Below are 16,982 nucleotides of genomic sequence, written 5' to 3' on the forward strand. Positions count from 1 at the left end.
TTAATGCAGTTGTACGTCAACGACTGGTAACTAACATAGTACTAGGTTTGCTAAAATGGTGATTTTGCATAAGCTACAGTGTTGGGATGTATGTTTTAGGTGTGATTGATACCTTCATCTTGTCTAAAAGAATGTATAATGCTAGCATGTGTTACAATCACCATTTTAGCATGGGCAAGTGGTTAATTTGAAGTAAAAAAAAAAATAGAATATGCAATGATGTAAGTTTCAACTGCTCAACAGAACCAATTCTAGCAACCAATAAATGTTCTAAATCAATCATGTTGGACGAAGAACTTATTGTTGCAATTAAATTGGAGTTGCTTAACTCTTGATTGTTATGTCATCAGATGTGGTATCAAGTGTAACAATCTCATGGTTTCATTGATGTAGTAACTATAGGAACTCAAGTTTTACAAAATACGTCCATACCAATCAGAAATTATATGTTATAATATGTAGCCTATATAAAAGTCTTGTGACTGCTAGTTAGACTTGATTCGAGCGAGATACTCTGTAAGCATTTGTTCTAAATTTGTGTTTAAGGTCATAAATTTTGTTTTAGGAATGTAAACTTGAGAATATTGCATTTCCGTGTGATAAAAACTAGTAAAGCTCAATGTTCAAGGTTACTGGCATTTTCTTCTCAAAAAGGAAAATCAGAAATGTTCCAAGGTTCCCTTAATTTTGTTATTTAGTAAAGCTGAATGTTTCTTGTAATGATGAGAAAACTCAAATGTAGCAAGCAAGTGATTATTGTACAAGTGAGGATCAGAAAATGGAAAACGCGTAATAGCATTGATTGATGACTTTCCATTTCTTACGTGGCTAACTAACAACTAGTATTTCTTTATTTGTTGGATACTTTCAGTTTCACATTCTTTGCCTTTGAAGGTAAGGTGGCTTTGTCTTTGTCAAATCTTCTAGTTACACACGTTTTTGTCATATTATGGGTTGCTGATGTATATTGACTTTCACTTTTCTTCCTTCTATTAATTAGTACCAAAACAAAGAAACTTCTTCTATTTCATTTCTCCACTGTTGAGAGAGAAAAGAAGAGATAGAGATTTGAAGAGTGAGAAAGAGATGACAATTGGGTTCATGGAAGTGCTTTTGGTGAAAGCAAAGGGTCTTCAAGAGACTGATATCTTTGGTACAAAACATTTTTTTTCAATTTAGTTAATGTTTGCATGCAATGTTTTTCCTCAGATTTAAAACATTTTTTCTGATTCTAAATTTTCTTTTTTTCTTGGTTTATCTTCTGATCTGACATTTCAGATTTACATGCAAGTTGAAAATGCTATTTTTATCATCTTTTTAAAATGATTTTTTTTTTTTGTTGATAGCTCGCATGGATCCATATGTTCTGTTACAATACAAAAGGCAAGAGCACAAGAGCAGTGTTGTTCATGGTTAGTCCTTTTCCTCATTCTCTCACAAAGTTCATACAATCTTGACATGAAATGTTAACTTTTTGGCATTTGTGTGTGTCTGTGTTTATGGTATCTTAAACCTTTGTCAAAAAAAAAAAAAAAAAAAAAACCTTTGTTAGGATTGATAGAGAAAGATAAAACTTTTAGTTGTTTTTTATCAATTGCCTTGTGTTTGTACTATGAAACAAAGACATCCGACACAGTACTGACACCGACATGTAGACATCAATAATAATTTAAGAAAATGAAATTGATTGAATGTAATCACATACATTAGGGTTGTGTCAGTCCTCGACATGGGCACATGGGTTAAGACATACACTTTCAATGTGATGTTGAAGACAGCTGAAGTGAATGGTGGAGTATTTCAATTTCAAATCACATGCCATTGATTGTTATTATTTCATTTTCATAGATTAAGTTTTATAAGTGGTTAGATTTGCTTATTTAGTTCATGATTCGACGGTGGAACCATTAGTTAAATTGGTTCAAGATAGTAAGTTAGTTAATCTTCCCTGACGGGTACAAGGATTAGTATAATGATTTGACATACACTTGTACTCAGATTTTTCTGCTGTGATATTGAAAGAGTAAAAGTGAAATAGGAAGATATTTGTTAGGTTAGGTCTAATCTAGGGGGATGCAGTTCATGTGTGAGTCGTATGCTGCTGTAATCTATTCCTTCTGCATTTCTTTTCTGATTTCTTGTGGAGGAGGGGGTTGATAAAGCAAACTGAATAACTATTTTTTTATAAAGGAATTGAACATTTTGTGGTTAAAAGCTTAGAGCTAAAGAATCTGACACTATCACGCATAAGGGTTACCCCAGTTGTCACACATGGATAAATCCACACATTTCATTATGAAGTGGCATGTTCATGGAATGAAACAATTTTCATCCCTGTGTGCATTCCGCTTTTTCAAGGAGATGGGAATAGCAAAGTAGATGTTTTTCCTTATGAAGCACTGACAAAAACACCGAACACTAGTTACTCTAATCATACACACTTGGTAATATTTTGAGAAAATCGAAGAGATTGAATGTAACCACATACGGCGGTGTCGTATTAGTGTCTGACAGACCGGTGCTACATAGGTAGTCCTTTCTTCTTCCTTTTCCAACTGCTCCACTATATGTAATTTGAAGGATCAAAGTTACATACATGCAATGGACCAGTAAAAGTTAACTTCTGCTTAAGTGCTAGTATCTTTATCAACAGTGGATATCATATCACTAGAGCCATAAAGAAATTCAAATGCTAATAAAAACCTGAGATAAAATTTCACTACAATATAGTTTTTTTTAGTTGCTTAACTGGTGTATTAAATGATGCAGAGGGGGGTAGCAGTCCTGTATGGAATGAGAAATTCGTATTCAGAGTGGAATACCCTGGATCAGGAGACCAATACAAGCTCAATCTTAAAATCATGGACAAGGATGTTTTTTCTTCCGATGATTTTGTTGGTCAGGCCGTGTAAGACTTCAATTGCTTCATAAACTAATTGCATCAGTCATGAATCATGATTAGTTTCTCCGATTAACCAATTCAAAAATGCAGTTTCATTCAATGTTGCTAAATAATAGCTATACTAGCAGGATTGCATAGTGAAATTTGAACAAATTGCTATTGTCCAGCTATACGCTTGTTGAATAGCAGTTATACGCTTGTTAAATAGCAGCTATAGCACTATTGCAGTGTTTTGTAGCAGAATTTGAGCAAATAGCTATTGTCGTGATCTGCAATTGGCAACACTCTGCACATATGAATAAGGGTGACAAAAAACCCTAAATGAGTAGGACATTACACCAGAGTCATGATTCATTAAAACTAGATCATATAGCACACAAGTGCTTTTTTATTTCTTAACCTGATAATTGATAATGGGTATTGTTTTCCTGTGTCCAGAATCTATGTAAAGGATCTATTGGCGGAAGGAGCAGAGAATGGATCAGCTGAGCTTCGTCCTCGCAAGTATAGTGTGGTTCGAGCCGACAATTCTTATTGCGGTGAACTCGAAGTTGGTATAACTTACACTCGAAAGGTAAACATTTTGAAGTTAATAGCTTGAAATTGCTCAAATTTCTTGTTATGTAAACAATTGTTAAGAACGTGATTTTTGAGTTCACAGATATAAAAAGCCCTATTTATGATTTCACAATGATAAATTTGAAATTAATCTAGTCAATATCATGTTATGATGTGTTTGCATTCATGGTCGGGTTGCATGTTTGGCTGCTGCTACAATTTGTAGCTTCCTAATTTTCACTGTCAATTACATTGGAACGTGAGCAAACTTATGCTAATGCTAAACCAAACTTATGCTTAATATTTTCTCTAATGTTCTTGGAATTCATCACAGGAAAATGAATATACTGACGATGACATTGGAGGATGGAGGGATAGTGAATATTAGTTCATTGTGCAGTGCAGCAGATGTAGGATTTGGAATGGAAGGTTGAAGACAAGCATTTTCATTAACATTTGAATGTGCATAGAATTTGAAATCTCTTCTAATGGTGGTTATGTGTTGTAAGCACTTGCAATTAACTGAGATCGTTGTTTATGAGTTTCATCTTACAATTTGTAATCACTCAATGAGTTAATCATATGAGCATTAATTGGAATTTTGGTATTTGACTAAAAGCCTGAAATTATCGTTTTCAGATTAGAGTTTATGTCAATATTCGTTTGGTACAATATGATGGTGAAACTTTGGAATCATCTATCTATCTACTTTGAAATCATCTATGTAGCGGTGAAATATTCTCTCAATAATGTATATTCTTGGACCATTTTGAAACTTTGGAATCATCGATCTACTTATGATCATGTTTTTGTTTCAATTAGAAAATTACATCTTCAAAATATTTAGGCTTAATTGCACTTTTAATTGCACTTTTGGACCCCTATCTTTCAAAAAGTTGCGGTTATGGACCCATAACTAATTTAAATACAAAACAGCCCCCTACGTTTTGATTCTTTGGCAGTTTTGGTCCCCGAAGGCAAAAAAATAATAAAAAATTTGACACGTGGCACCTCACTTAGGGTGCCACGTCAGCGTTGACCGAGTCAACAATGGACTGGGGGTCCAAAACTACTAAAGAATCAAAACATAGGGGGCTGTTTTGTATTTAAATTAGTTAGGGGTCCATAACCGCAACTTTTGAAAAGATAGGGGTCCAAAAGTGCAATTAAGCCAAATATTTACATACTTTCTTAGGTCATTTATATTGTTGATATGAGGGATACTATACAGTCTCTGAACTTTCAAAAACATTTTATTTTTATTTGTTATTTTCATTTGTAACAAAATAAATTTCATTTTATCTATAGTGTTGACTTGTGATTTTGGAGTGCCTCTGGTGTCAAGTTGAGTGGGCTAGTTTAGTAGCTTCCTAAAAACAAAGTTTCATTTTATTTTCTTTGCATAGTTTTTTTTTTGGTATAGAAAATGACGAAAACAACACTTTTAAGATAAATTTTTTGCTGTTTCTTGATTTATCGATGACTAGAACTGACGGCTGCAGTGGTTTGCAATTGTTCTTCATTAGAGCGAGGGTGATGTATACGCAAAAACATCACAACTTTTAAATTAGTGAGGTAATTCAAGGAGTTTTTATTGGACCTCATTGGTGGTTTGAAGTTTAACTTAGACAATTGCTCTTTAGGCACTTAGTAAAAGCCAAAGAGTAATTAAATGCCATTTGACACACTTTTAAAATCGGTCACCTTCACTGATCTAGAAAGTACCGAATAATCGTTATTTGTTGTTCCCTAATAAGTGCATGAGAGTAATTGTTGGTGCCTAAAGAGCAATTGTCTTTGATTTATGCACCTCATTGGGTCTTTGACTCTAGGATTGGGTCCAACTCTAGGATTAGGTCTAAGTCTTGGTCCAATCTTAACAGATTTTTTTTTATGTTAGTATTCCCTTCGTCCCGCAATAGATGATCTATTTGAAAATTTGCAATTTTGATCTAGTTTACTTTGACCATATTTTTCTACTAATATACATAGATAAATAATATCATATAAGATGTCGTTAGATTCGTCTCGATGAGTATTTTCAAAATATCAAATTTTCATGATTTTTTCTAACATATTATCCAAAATATTTAAGCTCAAAATTATACATTAGAATGCGTAATTGAGTCAACTGTGTCATGTATTAAGGGACGGAGGGATTAGTTAAAAACAAGAAATAAAATAAAAAGACTATTGATTTGTTAATTAGCAACAAAAATAGAAAGTATTTCATCAAACTTATAGGTGAGCTTTTGCTGTCTTTTAGATCAGATAAAATCATTCAAAGTTGTAACCAGCAACAAGAAAGTAATTTACACACATTATTTTAGGATATAAATAAATGTGTATGTTAATTTTCATTGAAGAGTTGATTATGCATTTTATTAAGATTTAATCATTATGTACAACATCGTATAAACGGTGATTGTTACAAATCTCGTAAAATCTAAATTTAACTGTCAACCGTGTAGATGTTTCTTCTATTGTAAAATTAAGTTCGAAAACCATAATTATTCCCTTATTTTAAAGACCAACAATCAACCCAAAACTCCAAAAAGCTTAATTTCAACTTCTTCGTATCCATCCTTTTACTAGGCTGTTAGCAGCATAACATTGGTATTTGGTTAATCGAGTCATCCAAATCAATCATATTCTATGACATAAACATCTTGAACGACGTAATTTGTAAACTTTTGATCATATCCTTCAACTGACCAATAGAATAGCCCAAACACTTTCTTTCAAAAACTCCATATGATCGAACCCTCTAACTCAATCAACCTTTGATGATATAAACTTAAATTTGCAAACTTTGCTAATATTCCAACTTAATGTGAAAGCAAATATAAAATTGGAATACTCCGTCTGGAGTGTAGTTCAAAAGTGTAAGTAGACTGAATTTTTAACCACATACGTTGATTGTTTTAATTATCATTGTTGCCATTTCAAAGGGAGTAACTATTATGTAGCAATTTATTTTAAAGTTTTTTTTTTAAAGAATAGTTTTTTTTAAAGTTTTTTTATTAAGTTTCTTTTAAATGTTGAATATTTTTTTTTCGTACAAAATGTTGAATAGTTATTTTATTGAAGAAAAAAACAACTAATTATTGTACGCCAATTTAATAGCACAATTTTTTAGGCTTAAAAACAGATTTTATCAGGCTATTTAACACCAATATAGAAAATGTATTACTTCCTCCATTTTAAAATGAGTGTCGTTTTATAAAAAAAAAAATTGTTTTAAAATGAATGTCACTTTACATTTTCAATACAACTTTAATTTTTTTTTCCAACTTTACCTTCAATAAATACTCAAACTTTTCTCTCACAGAATTTTCAATGCAACTTTAAGTTTGTCTTGTTCTTATAAAGTAAGGTTATTTTAGTAAAATTTCTATGACATTTGAATTCCATTCCTTAATCCGCCTGCAATTTGCTAAAACGACACTCATTTTAAAACGGAGGTTGTACAAAAATTTACTTAAAAAGCATTATGTTGACGAAAACAAGTTACTTTGGAAAATTTGAAATGCAATTAAGTCATCGGGCATTGCGCTGGCAATGAAACTTTAGGTATGTATCAAACTAGGTGGCATTTCCCATAGGAAGGGTGATCCCTTTCCCGCCATGGAAAAGGTGAGTTTTAAATGACATGTGGCAGTGAAAGATGTTGTTTTTGATTTGTTGGTTTTGACAAAAATAATTGAATGCAATATTAAACTAATATCTGATTTACACTTTGTTAAAAATCTGAATCTCATGAACAATCATCCTCAATAATTTCGAATTTATTTCATTTTAGCTTATCATTGTTGTTGCCTCTGTGTTTGAAGCGCTGCACAAATGTTATTGGAAAACATCTTACAATTTTGTTCTCAATAATTTAGAATTATTTCCAATTAATTTCGATCTGCTTTCACTAATCTATTTATTGTTGAACTCTAACTTTCTCCCCATCTATAAACTCCCCCTATGACAAATTCGACAATTTGTGGCCGTAAAACTAGTACCATTACCTCCAAAACCATAAACAGCCATAGCTTTTCCATATAATTTTAATATCAATAATTTTGATTTTTTTTCTATATAATTTCTATATGTTTTCACTCATCCATTATGATTTTTTGAATCAAAATTGAATTCTCACTTTCATTGGTGGCGTCGATTTTATGAGGATTTCTGAAAAGGGAATCTGGAAAATTCAATTTCTGAGAAGGGGATTTTACAGTCGAATTTCTAAAACAACAAAACGGATTGAAGAGTTGCAATTTCTGAAAAAGGGATCTGGAAAATTCAATTTTATGAGGGACTTAGGGAGAAGTCGAATTGAAACTTCTGAGAAGAGAAGCTAAATAATTCAATTGATTAAAACGAGGTTGGTGGTGATGTTGTCGCGAGAGGGAAGGGGTGGGGTCAATTATTTTGTGAAATTTTTAAAAACAAAAAGCCATCAATAAGTTGTAAGTGGACAATCTTAGCCATTCAATTTGTTTATTAATATATCTATGGTTATAGTTCACCTTTTCCATGATAGGAAAGGAATCAACCTTCCCATCTGAACACAGACCTGTTCATAATAACTTTATGTTACATTGCGGTTTGTATTTGGAGACTGAAGGGGAAAGGGAAAGGAATTGAGAGAGAAACTTGTGGGGTTTTATTTTTTTAAGTCATTGGAAGGAATAGAAAAATTTGAGAGAAGAAGCTTTAAGGGGTTTTACTTTTTTTTCTCTCTTCATAATACAATTTTTTTTTTACGGGAATACAAAATTGCTTCAATGTGGGAAAACTAGAAAAATGCATTGGAGGAGGATTATATAGGGCTTAGATAAATTCTTTAAATTCAATTTATGTTTTTATAATATTTTTATAATTTAAAATATATTCATTATAACCTTTCATATATTATTTTCTACAAACTCACTCTCTTAAAAAAGATGAAAGATTTTTCTATCTAATCCTAAAAAAATAAAATAAATCCCCATCTAATTTTTTAAATAAACTCTTATAGTGTGATTGATTGAAGAGGTGTATGTACAATATACAAAGGTATTGAGGTATAACCATGCCAAATTTTGGTGTCAACTGATCGTAACTATATATAATTCGCTTCTCACTATTTTTCCACAATCGGTCACACGATTATAACTCATCTCCCCTACCTAAAAATGTTTGTTAGAATCATGCATTTGTGTTTCATGGAAATCATACATATGTCATTTTGCTCTTAAGGAAGACGTGTGTTGTCAGATGAGTTACGCACATAATTGGATATGTGTGAGCGATTCAATTTCACAATATTAGTTAACTTATTGAAAGTGGTTATAAAATAAGTAAATGGTCACTTTAGTCCTTAACCCTACACCTAGCTGTTATAAGGGTCTTTGACTCAGAATTAAAGACAAAGTAGTCCCTTAATGTCCACTTCTTTATCATTTTAGTATCTGGCGTTAACAACTTATGCTAACTGATGAGGTGACAAATGTTTTGTGCTGACAAGGTGCATAAGGTATCACAGGGACTAAACTGAAAGTAGAAAATGATCACTTTGGTCTCTGAACCAAAAATCAATATCCCCAAATTGAATTTCAAATCACTAAATCCCTAAATCCTGAATTTAATCTTCAAATCCCTGAATCTCATCTAATTCTCTCTTTTGTACAAAATCAAATCTTCCATTAAACGCCAAAATCAAGTAACATGATGATGGATGTTGGTGCAAACTCATCACAACGAAGTGTTGCTCATTCGTCAAGAATGGGTCATCTTCCTCAATGAAGTTGTCCCGAACATATGAAATAAACAAACATAAAACATTTAAATGATCATTAAGGTCTTTAATTATGCATACTTACTATCAGTTAAGTCCTCAACATGAAACACTTACTGTCACATTTTCTTCAACATTAATATTCATGGTTTGTCAGAAAACTTAGTAATAGTAAACAAGACATATGTCAACAAGACACATATGTCAACAAGACACATTGCTTAACTCATCTATCAACACACATTGTTCTTGTGAGTTAAACATATAATTGGATTTGTGAGCAATTCAACTAGAACATTGTATTACCCTAAAAAAAACTAGTACATAATATTAGCTAACTACTTGAAAGTGGCTATAAAAATACTTCATCCAATTTCAAATATAAGAAGAAAAATTCTTTTTTTTTGAAAGAATAAGGAGAAAAATTCATGTTTAGTGGTAAAAGAATAATTAAATTTTAATTTAATTGGTTTTATCTTGTTTATGATACAGTATTATTCTTAAAATATTTTATTATTCTAAAAAATTTTAGGAAACTTCATTTTTATGGAGAAATTAAATAACATTTTAGAGAGTGTCAAAGTTTTTTTTTTTTAATCGTTGTAAAAATTTAATTAAGGAATTGAGAAGTCCTAGCTCAACTGGTAAAATGACAAAATTGTTAGACCGGATGCCATGACTGAGGTTCAAACTCCGGTATCTTCATTTGTATATGTGAGTTTATAATGACTTTGCAATTTCGTCTATCTATAAAAAAAAAGTTAATTAAGGATTACAAATTGGAAAAGTTGGTGGTTACTCATGATGATGATCAAATGATGGTACGGAAGACTCAGTATAGCGTGTCAACTGTCGAATATAAAATCGAATTTCTTGGAACCCTCAATTAAATAAGAACAAATTGTAGACGTGACATTGGACTGAGACAATGGTTGAAATGTAAGATTTGCAATTTTGCATGCATCCCTAGTCCCTACCATAATCATTCTCATTCACACATTCCACTAACCTTACCTTAGAGTAGTATGACACAAAATAAAATATATTTGACTGTACAAATTCATGTCTTATTATTACAAGACTTGCAATTCCACGTTAGATATTACCCTCTCTCCTTCCTATTTCTATTCATATTCCTATTTCTTTCTAGAAATTGACTAGTATTTTTTCTTTGATAGAGCGTAAATATGAAATAGTCTTAACTTTTAAGAAATAAAATTATGTCTTGTCTAGATTTTGAATTTTTGACATTAATATCAATATAAAAGAATTGTTTCTGTAAAAAAAAATTAACGTAAAAGAATTAATAGCTCAACTAGTGCGCGCGATAACTTAAACTTGGTACTATATGATATGATTACTTTATTTAAGATTCACTTTTCATTGTTGCATTTTGGACTAGAGGCAAAGAACAAGGGAGGAAAAAAAAAAAAAATTTAGTAGTTAACGAACTCCATCAATAATGAATTGTTCAAAAGATTCTGAATTCGATTATGGGATGAAACAATTTTCATTAAATTATATTTATTTTATAATCGAATTCTAAATTATCAAAATTATTTCTTCTGAAAACTGGAACTTAACACACACACAAAAATAATAAAGGATTATTCTCAAGCAATTTTTAATTTAATTTGATCGGACTCTGAATTGTCAAAAGCTTAACACCAAAAAAAGAACAAAGGAGGATTACTCGTCCTTAATGTATAAGCAATTTTTATTTTTTTTTAATTTGATGACAGTTACACAAACTGGATCCAATAATTAGCCTTTTGAATGAATTATTTTAAAGTAGCAGCCCCAACTGAGTAAAGATTGTTTACCAAGTCATTTATGTTATTATGTATATGTGAGACGTGATTGTGGATTTTTGTTACTAATCTATTTTATTTTTGACTCACCATGTTACTATTCTCTGATAATGATGGTGTAAAAATTAATACACATGTTGAACTTTTATTATAATTAATACCTTGTTAACTTTATTTAAATTTGTCATTTGAATTATTTACCAATACCAATTTGACAATTCTTTATTTTAGTTTTTTTTTTTTGAAGGATCTTTATTTTAGTTTTGGAACTAAGAAGACTAAGATTGCAATAGTTGACCAAGTATGGTCCACATCGTTTCTTTGATTTCTGTACAATACCACCATACCAAGTCTTCATCCTATTATAGGGGCTGCTAGGGCTCTATATAAACAAGGTTCAACTTCTTCCAAAGTTATAAAGATCCACTTAAAGCCTAAAACATATACTTTGTATACATCACAAACAACAATATTATTTTTTGAATTTGAATCTTTTTATATTTAGGGTTAGATTATAAACAGTTCTCGTACACTTCAAGATATGGCAATTGGGATAATGGAAGTACATCTTGTGAAAGCTAAAGGACTCAACAGCACTTGTTTCTTTGGTATATAGCAAATTCCTTTGACCTTACATTCATCTTTTTTTCTTGGTTTTATTTTTATTTAAAAAAAATGATTGGTATAAAAAATCTTACACATGTTCAAGTTCAAGTTAATTACTCCTTGTTGATCCAATTCTAACAAGGCTTTGTATCATATCATATCATATCATATATTTATTAGTATTTTTATGATGTTAATATAGGTGGAATGGAAGATCCATATGTTTTGATACAATACCAAGGTCAAGAGCATAGGAGCCGTGTGGCTAAAGGTAGAGGAAGAAATCATGTATGGGATGAGATATTTATGTTCAAAGTAGAAAACAATATTGGATCAAATGATAAAAACAAAGTCATTCTCAAAATAATGGACAAAGATAGCTTTTCTGCTGATGATTTCATTGGACAAGCCACGTAAGACTAATGTCTTCCACATATATACACTCCTAACAATAATGTCTCATTTTTGTTAATACACATGTTCATGATTTGATTAATTAAAATATTGATTATTCCTTAAACAGAATATATTGTAAAGATTTATTGGCTCAAGGTGTCCAAAATGGAGTTGCTAAGCTACCACCTCTCAAGTATAGAGTTGTTCGTGCAGACCAATCTTATCGTGGAGAAATTGATGTTTCTATTACTTTTACTCCAAAGGTAATTAATTAATATATTCACATTTCATTTTTTGTTAAGGCATGTAAAAGTATATTGTTATGGTAATTGAATTTTTGTTTCATGTTTAGTTGATTATTTTTCATTGTTGGAATTCATTCACAGGTGGAAGAGGAATTAATTGAAGAAGACATAGGAGGATGGAAAGAAAGTAGTTACTATATATCTTAATTAGACTATGCATGACCTATTTGTAAACTATAAGTAGTTTTGAATTTCATTATGTAACATTTGATTCATTAGTTTGTATTCTTTTATTCTTTCTAGCAAGTATTAAAGGCATAAATGTATGTTGTTACATGGAACCTCTATGATGCTTGTTGTTTTTTGTAATATTCAATTCAATCAAATTCAATTCTTCTAATCAAATTTTTAACCAAGTCTCGTTTTAATGTCACGTCTTCAATTTGTCCTTATTTGATTGGAGGTTCCAAGAAATGCGATTTTATATATTCAACAGTTTGTACAATTGTACCCATCTTTAACAATAATAAAACCATTCTTGGATTTATTTACATTTTAAATAGACACGTTAATTCTATGAATGAATTGAACCGTAGTTTATAGTAGAAGAGAGTGCATGATAAAAATGGTAGTAGAAAAAATGTTATGAGATAAATGTTATGATAAATATGAATGATTGATATTTGTGGGGAGGTGGAAACATCTTCTCACTTATTATTTCATTGTAATTTTTTTGGTTCAGTTTGGAACTATATTCTTCGGTGGCTTGGAGTATTTACCGTTTTTCTTTATGAAGCTTCAAGTCATTTTTATCAATTTAGTTATATTGGTGGTGTAGCAAAGTCAAGGCGATCTATGTTGGTCATATGGTTTGCAACGGTGTGTGAAATATGGAAGGAAAGAAATAATCGAATTTTCAATGTCAAAAATTGCTCTATTCAGCTGGTGGTGGACAAAATCAAGGCTTTAACTTACATGTGGTTAAAGGGGAAACTAGTCAATCTTCCTCTCAATTACGATGGTTGGTGGCAGAGTCCGTTTACTATCCTGGATATAGGCTGAATGCTTTTCCTTTGTTTTCCTTTGGTGGTTCACTTTCAGCATTGTAGTTATTTGTTTTTTGTTTCCGACTCTGACTGTATTAAAGTGCTTCTTCCTTAGCACACCTTGTGCTAGGAAGGCCTTTTCGTTGTGGTAATATACTTCATTTTAGTCTCTTCAAAAAAAAAGAAATATAAAATATCAATAAAAAACGAAAGAAAAAGAAGAGAAAAAATCATGTTTGCCCAACTAAATGGAAAACATGAAAAAGAATTCAAGTTCGCCAAATTCAACATCAAACAAGGGTATTTATATAAGAGAAATATTAGCTTGTGCCCTAAGGGCATATGTTAAGGAACCCAAAGTAGAAATTATGTCTAGGAAATTGTGCTAATTTATTTCTTTAGAGAATGAAAATTAATATATGGAATCCTTAACATGTGCCCTTAGGGCACAAATTAACATGACCCTTTATATAATAATAAAAAAAATCAATGGATACTCCACTTTTTAATTCATATGGAGGGTAGGAAAAAAAAAATCTAAAAGCCAAAGGCATATTCATTCATTTTTTAAAAAAAGATTAAGGTGAAAAGATGATCTCTCGATTCAAGATAGAGAAAAATCTTAAAGTTCTTTTTCTTTTTTTGAGAGGAGAAAAATCTTAAAGTTCAAAAAGTACTTTTAAATGTTTTTGTATTTATTTCTTCAAAAATAATATGAGTTTTTGGTGGACCAACTTCATAAGTGTCTACCTTCGATCGATAATTAAAACTATAAAAAAATCAACGATGATCATCTATATTATTCAGAAATAAAAACTCGTGCCATTTCTCATATAACAATCATGAGGATGACTTGATTGATGTTAATTCGATTGATACAAGTTACATGTTTATTTTTCATTGTTTTAATCAAATTAGTGTCAATTAGGTCATTTAGTGTAGAAAAGTCTTTTTAAGTCGGTTAAAAAAGGCCTTTTAGGTCATTCAGAAATAAAAAGTCTTTTTAGCGTCAATTATCGTCAATTGATATGTTTGAGAAATAATGTCGATATGACAGTTCATGTGGAATCTGGATTAATGTTTATTTGATTATGTTTATTTGTGGAATATAATCTAACCCCATTGGTCGTTTGCTTGACCATCTGCCTATTTCTATGAATGGATAGACGAATTGCAGGATTGAGTTGCTTTGCTTTGCTTTGATAGTGAGTTGCTTGAGGATAGCGTGAAACTACCTCCTTTCTTTTCTGCTTGAGTCTAGTTAGGGCTCTGATTAGGGTGTCGGACATTTATGTTTATCGTCGTTATTCCGTTGTTGGATTTTACTTGTTGAGACTTGATTATGTATTTGAAGTTTGAGATTTGAGGTTGAGATTTATTACTCATGGATATGAGGATTGTTGCATGTCGATGAGATATTATATATGATATTGACTTCCGTTGCAAAATTTTATGAAAACAAGATTATGCATGTTTTGAAAAAATGTAGATATAGCATCTAAACTCATTGATTTATTCGATTATTTGCATCATTAATGTGCATGAGTTTTAGGGTGTTACACGTGTAATTTTGGCTTCACACGAGGAAACACCATCGGGTGGCCTGGGAGCACGTGATTGGAAGAGTGCGGGCTCCACCTTATTGGTTGATTTACCTGATTTGTGGACGCATGGGGCTCCTTGGCGAAGGTCATTGATTTTAGTTTGAGGGATAAACAATCCAACATACTTCCTCTAGTCTTGTATGTAAACAATGACAACAACAACAAAAAATTTCTCTCATAATTTCAAATATAAGCAAAAGTTTACTATAATTATTACATTTAACTAGCGTTCCGACAAACACTGTCCGTTTTTTTTACTATGCTAACCCATATAAATTATATGCAATATTTTTTTAGTTTGTTTTTTATTAAGTAGAAGTCTACTTCAAACCTTGAGGTGTAACGTGGCTCATGCAGACTTCTAAAAATTAATTTAACGTATATTTAAAAAAATTAGGATAAAATAAATATATTTTTTCTCAATGGCCTATTTGGGTTTTTAATTTACTCTAAAAACAAAAATAAATTAATGAGTTAAAGTATATTAATATATATATATATGAGGAGATCCACTCAAAAACAAATACATAGAAAGATTAATACTATAGCTGATTTATTTAAGTCACTAGAAACTTTATATTATTTAGGTTAAAAGTTCAAATCATGAATAAAAAAAATAACGTTCCGACAGTTTTGTCCTTTTAAAATGTAAGATGACATATTAGGTCTTATTTTCAATTTTATAAGGAACTTATATTTCTCAACTCAAATTCAACTTGAATTAGTTCATGGTCAATGTGGCTTCTAGATGATATGAGTGGCAAACTAAAAGTAAAATACAAGAGCTTAATTAATAACTTGTCTACCACTCCTCTAAAAATAAAAATAAAACTTGTCTACGACTATTCTTGTGTATGCCATTGATATAGAAGACAACTAATGATCATAAATATCTTGTATGAACATATAATTGAATGAACTTTCTAATGTGTCTTTGTGGCAAAAATTCTTTATGGAATGAGAAATTATATTCCAAGTAGAAAATTATGGATCAAGTGATAAAAACAAACTCATTCTCAAAATAATGGACAAAGATAGCTTATCAGCAATATGTTTTTCTTGGACAAGCCATGTAAGACTAAAGCCATTTCAATGGAGTATATAATAGTGAAATGTCATGTTAATTAATTATAACGTTACTTTGCTCGATCAATTGGATACTTACTTTCATGTAATTGACGGATATGGATTCTCTATATTGGAATTTCTCTCAATTTCTGTCAGGTGGAGATCGAAAATAGAGAAAATTTTCATTTGAGAGTATAGGTTTGATCTGTTATACCATTAAATAAATCATATTACTACATGCTCAATTCTTATTAGTAGGTTCGATCCAAGGTCCTTAATTTGTACTTATTTCTTAAACCAAGGTCCTTAATTAACATTTTTGTTTCGACTGGGTGTGGTCCAAATTACCATGATAGTTGAGTTGTTGAACAACGTTGATTTCCTGTTAAATGAATTTAAATTAAGTCTATGCGACTATTACAACACAAGCCGACTTAGCTCAGTGGTAGAGCGCGTGGCTTTTAACCACGTGGTCGTGGGTTCGATCCCCACAGTCGGCGAATACACATTCATTTTTAACTATTTTTGTTTTTGTCATTTCTCAATTGAACCTCATTAATTGGGGTTAAAGGTGCTACATTATTTTGACCAGTGGCATGTTTTACAGCTTAATGAATTAAGGGTAATTAAGTAAATAATTTTATAAATATTCAGAATTTCGTTTTTAGTCCTTATAAAAAGTTTGCATTTTTTAGTCCCTATAACATTTTTCTTTACATTTTTAGATATCAAAAATGCTGACGGAAAATTTTATTGCCACTAAAAATGTCTGATGTAAAAAATTTTAGAGAGTAAAATTTTGCTGTAAGAATTAACAATGAAATTCTGAATATTTATAAAAATCATTTACTTAATTAACCCATGAATTAAGTCAAATGAATTGGTAAAAATCTACTCTGTCATCAAATGACATGCATCTGGATTCATGGGCTTCATGACACCACCATTTCATTGATGACATTCACGTTACCACCTA

The 16,982-nt window shown here is 30.9% G+C and overlaps 2 protein-coding genes and 1 non-coding gene across 4 annotated transcripts; all 3 read left to right on the plus strand.

Moving 5' to 3' along the window:
* The first annotated feature begins 753 nt into the window (after positions 1-753).
* LOC11427516 (16 kDa phloem protein 1) lies at positions 754-4,235 on the plus strand. Of its 2 annotated transcripts, XM_003616359.4 has the most exons (6): positions 754-894; positions 1,001-1,153; positions 1,347-1,412; positions 2,770-2,908; positions 3,341-3,476; positions 3,795-4,235. In XM_003616359.4, the coding sequence occupies exons 2-6, from the start codon at positions 1,087-1,089 to the stop codon at positions 3,846-3,848; spliced, it is 462 nt and encodes a 153-aa protein (XP_003616407.1). In that variant the 5' UTR covers positions 754-894; positions 1,001-1,086; the 3' UTR covers positions 3,849-4,235. The 2 variants fall into 2 exon arrangements, with proteins under 2 accessions (XP_003616407.1, XP_039690183.1); XM_039834249.1 differs by lacking the exon at positions 754-894 and having other exon boundaries at positions 935-1,153.
* A 7,211-nt stretch (positions 4,236-11,446) lies between these two features.
* On the plus strand, positions 11,447-12,704 carry LOC11438424 (elicitor-responsive protein 1). Its single transcript, XM_003616360.4, has 4 exons — positions 11,447-11,649; positions 11,850-12,060; positions 12,171-12,306; positions 12,430-12,704. Exons 1-4 carry the CDS (start codon positions 11,583-11,585, stop codon positions 12,493-12,495), a joined length of 480 nt encoding a protein of 159 aa, XP_003616408.2. The 5' UTR covers positions 11,447-11,582; the 3' UTR covers positions 12,496-12,704.
* Positions 12,705-16,434: 3,730 nt separating this feature from the next.
* TRNAK-UUU (transfer RNA lysine (anticodon UUU)) lies at positions 16,435-16,506 on the plus strand. The gene has a single exon. It is a non-coding gene; the product is annotated as a tRNA-Lys (tRNA).
* The last annotated feature ends 476 nt before the right edge of the window (positions 16,507-16,982 follow it).

This window comes from Medicago truncatula, chromosome 5, assembly GCF_003473485.1.
Source record: "Medicago truncatula cultivar Jemalong A17 chromosome 5, MtrunA17r5.0-ANR, whole genome shotgun sequence".
Classification (NCBI taxonomy): domain Eukaryota; kingdom Viridiplantae; phylum Streptophyta; class Magnoliopsida; order Fabales; family Fabaceae; genus Medicago; species Medicago truncatula.

What these genes read in the sequence shown, in the direction of transcription:
- LOC11438424 (XM_003616360.4), top strand. Translation starts at nt 11,583, where the DNA reads ATGGCAATTGGGATAATGGAAGTACATCTTGTGAAAGCTAAAGGACTC. An exon ending in CAACAGCACTTGTTTCTTTG is followed by an intron (nt 11,650 to 11,849) that starts GTATATAGCAAA and finishes ATGTTAATATAG; the next exon opens with GTGGAATGGAAGATCCATAT. An exon ending in CTATTACTTTTACTCCAAAG is followed by an intron (nt 12,307 to 12,429) that starts GTAATTAATTAA and finishes ATTCATTCACAG; the next exon opens with GTGGAAGAGGAATTAATTGA.
- LOC11427516 (XM_003616359.4), top strand. Translation starts at nt 1,087, where the DNA reads ATGACAATTGGGTTCATGGAAGTGCTTTTGGTGAAAGCAAAGGGTCTT. An exon ending in TCAAGAGACTGATATCTTTG is followed by an intron (nt 1,154 to 1,346) that starts GTACAAAACATT and finishes TTTTGTTGATAG; the next exon opens with CTCGCATGGATCCATATGTT. An exon ending in CAAGAGCAGTGTTGTTCATG is followed by an intron (nt 1,413 to 2,769) that starts GTTAGTCCTTTT and finishes TAAATGATGCAG; the next exon opens with AGGGGGGTAGCAGTCCTGTA.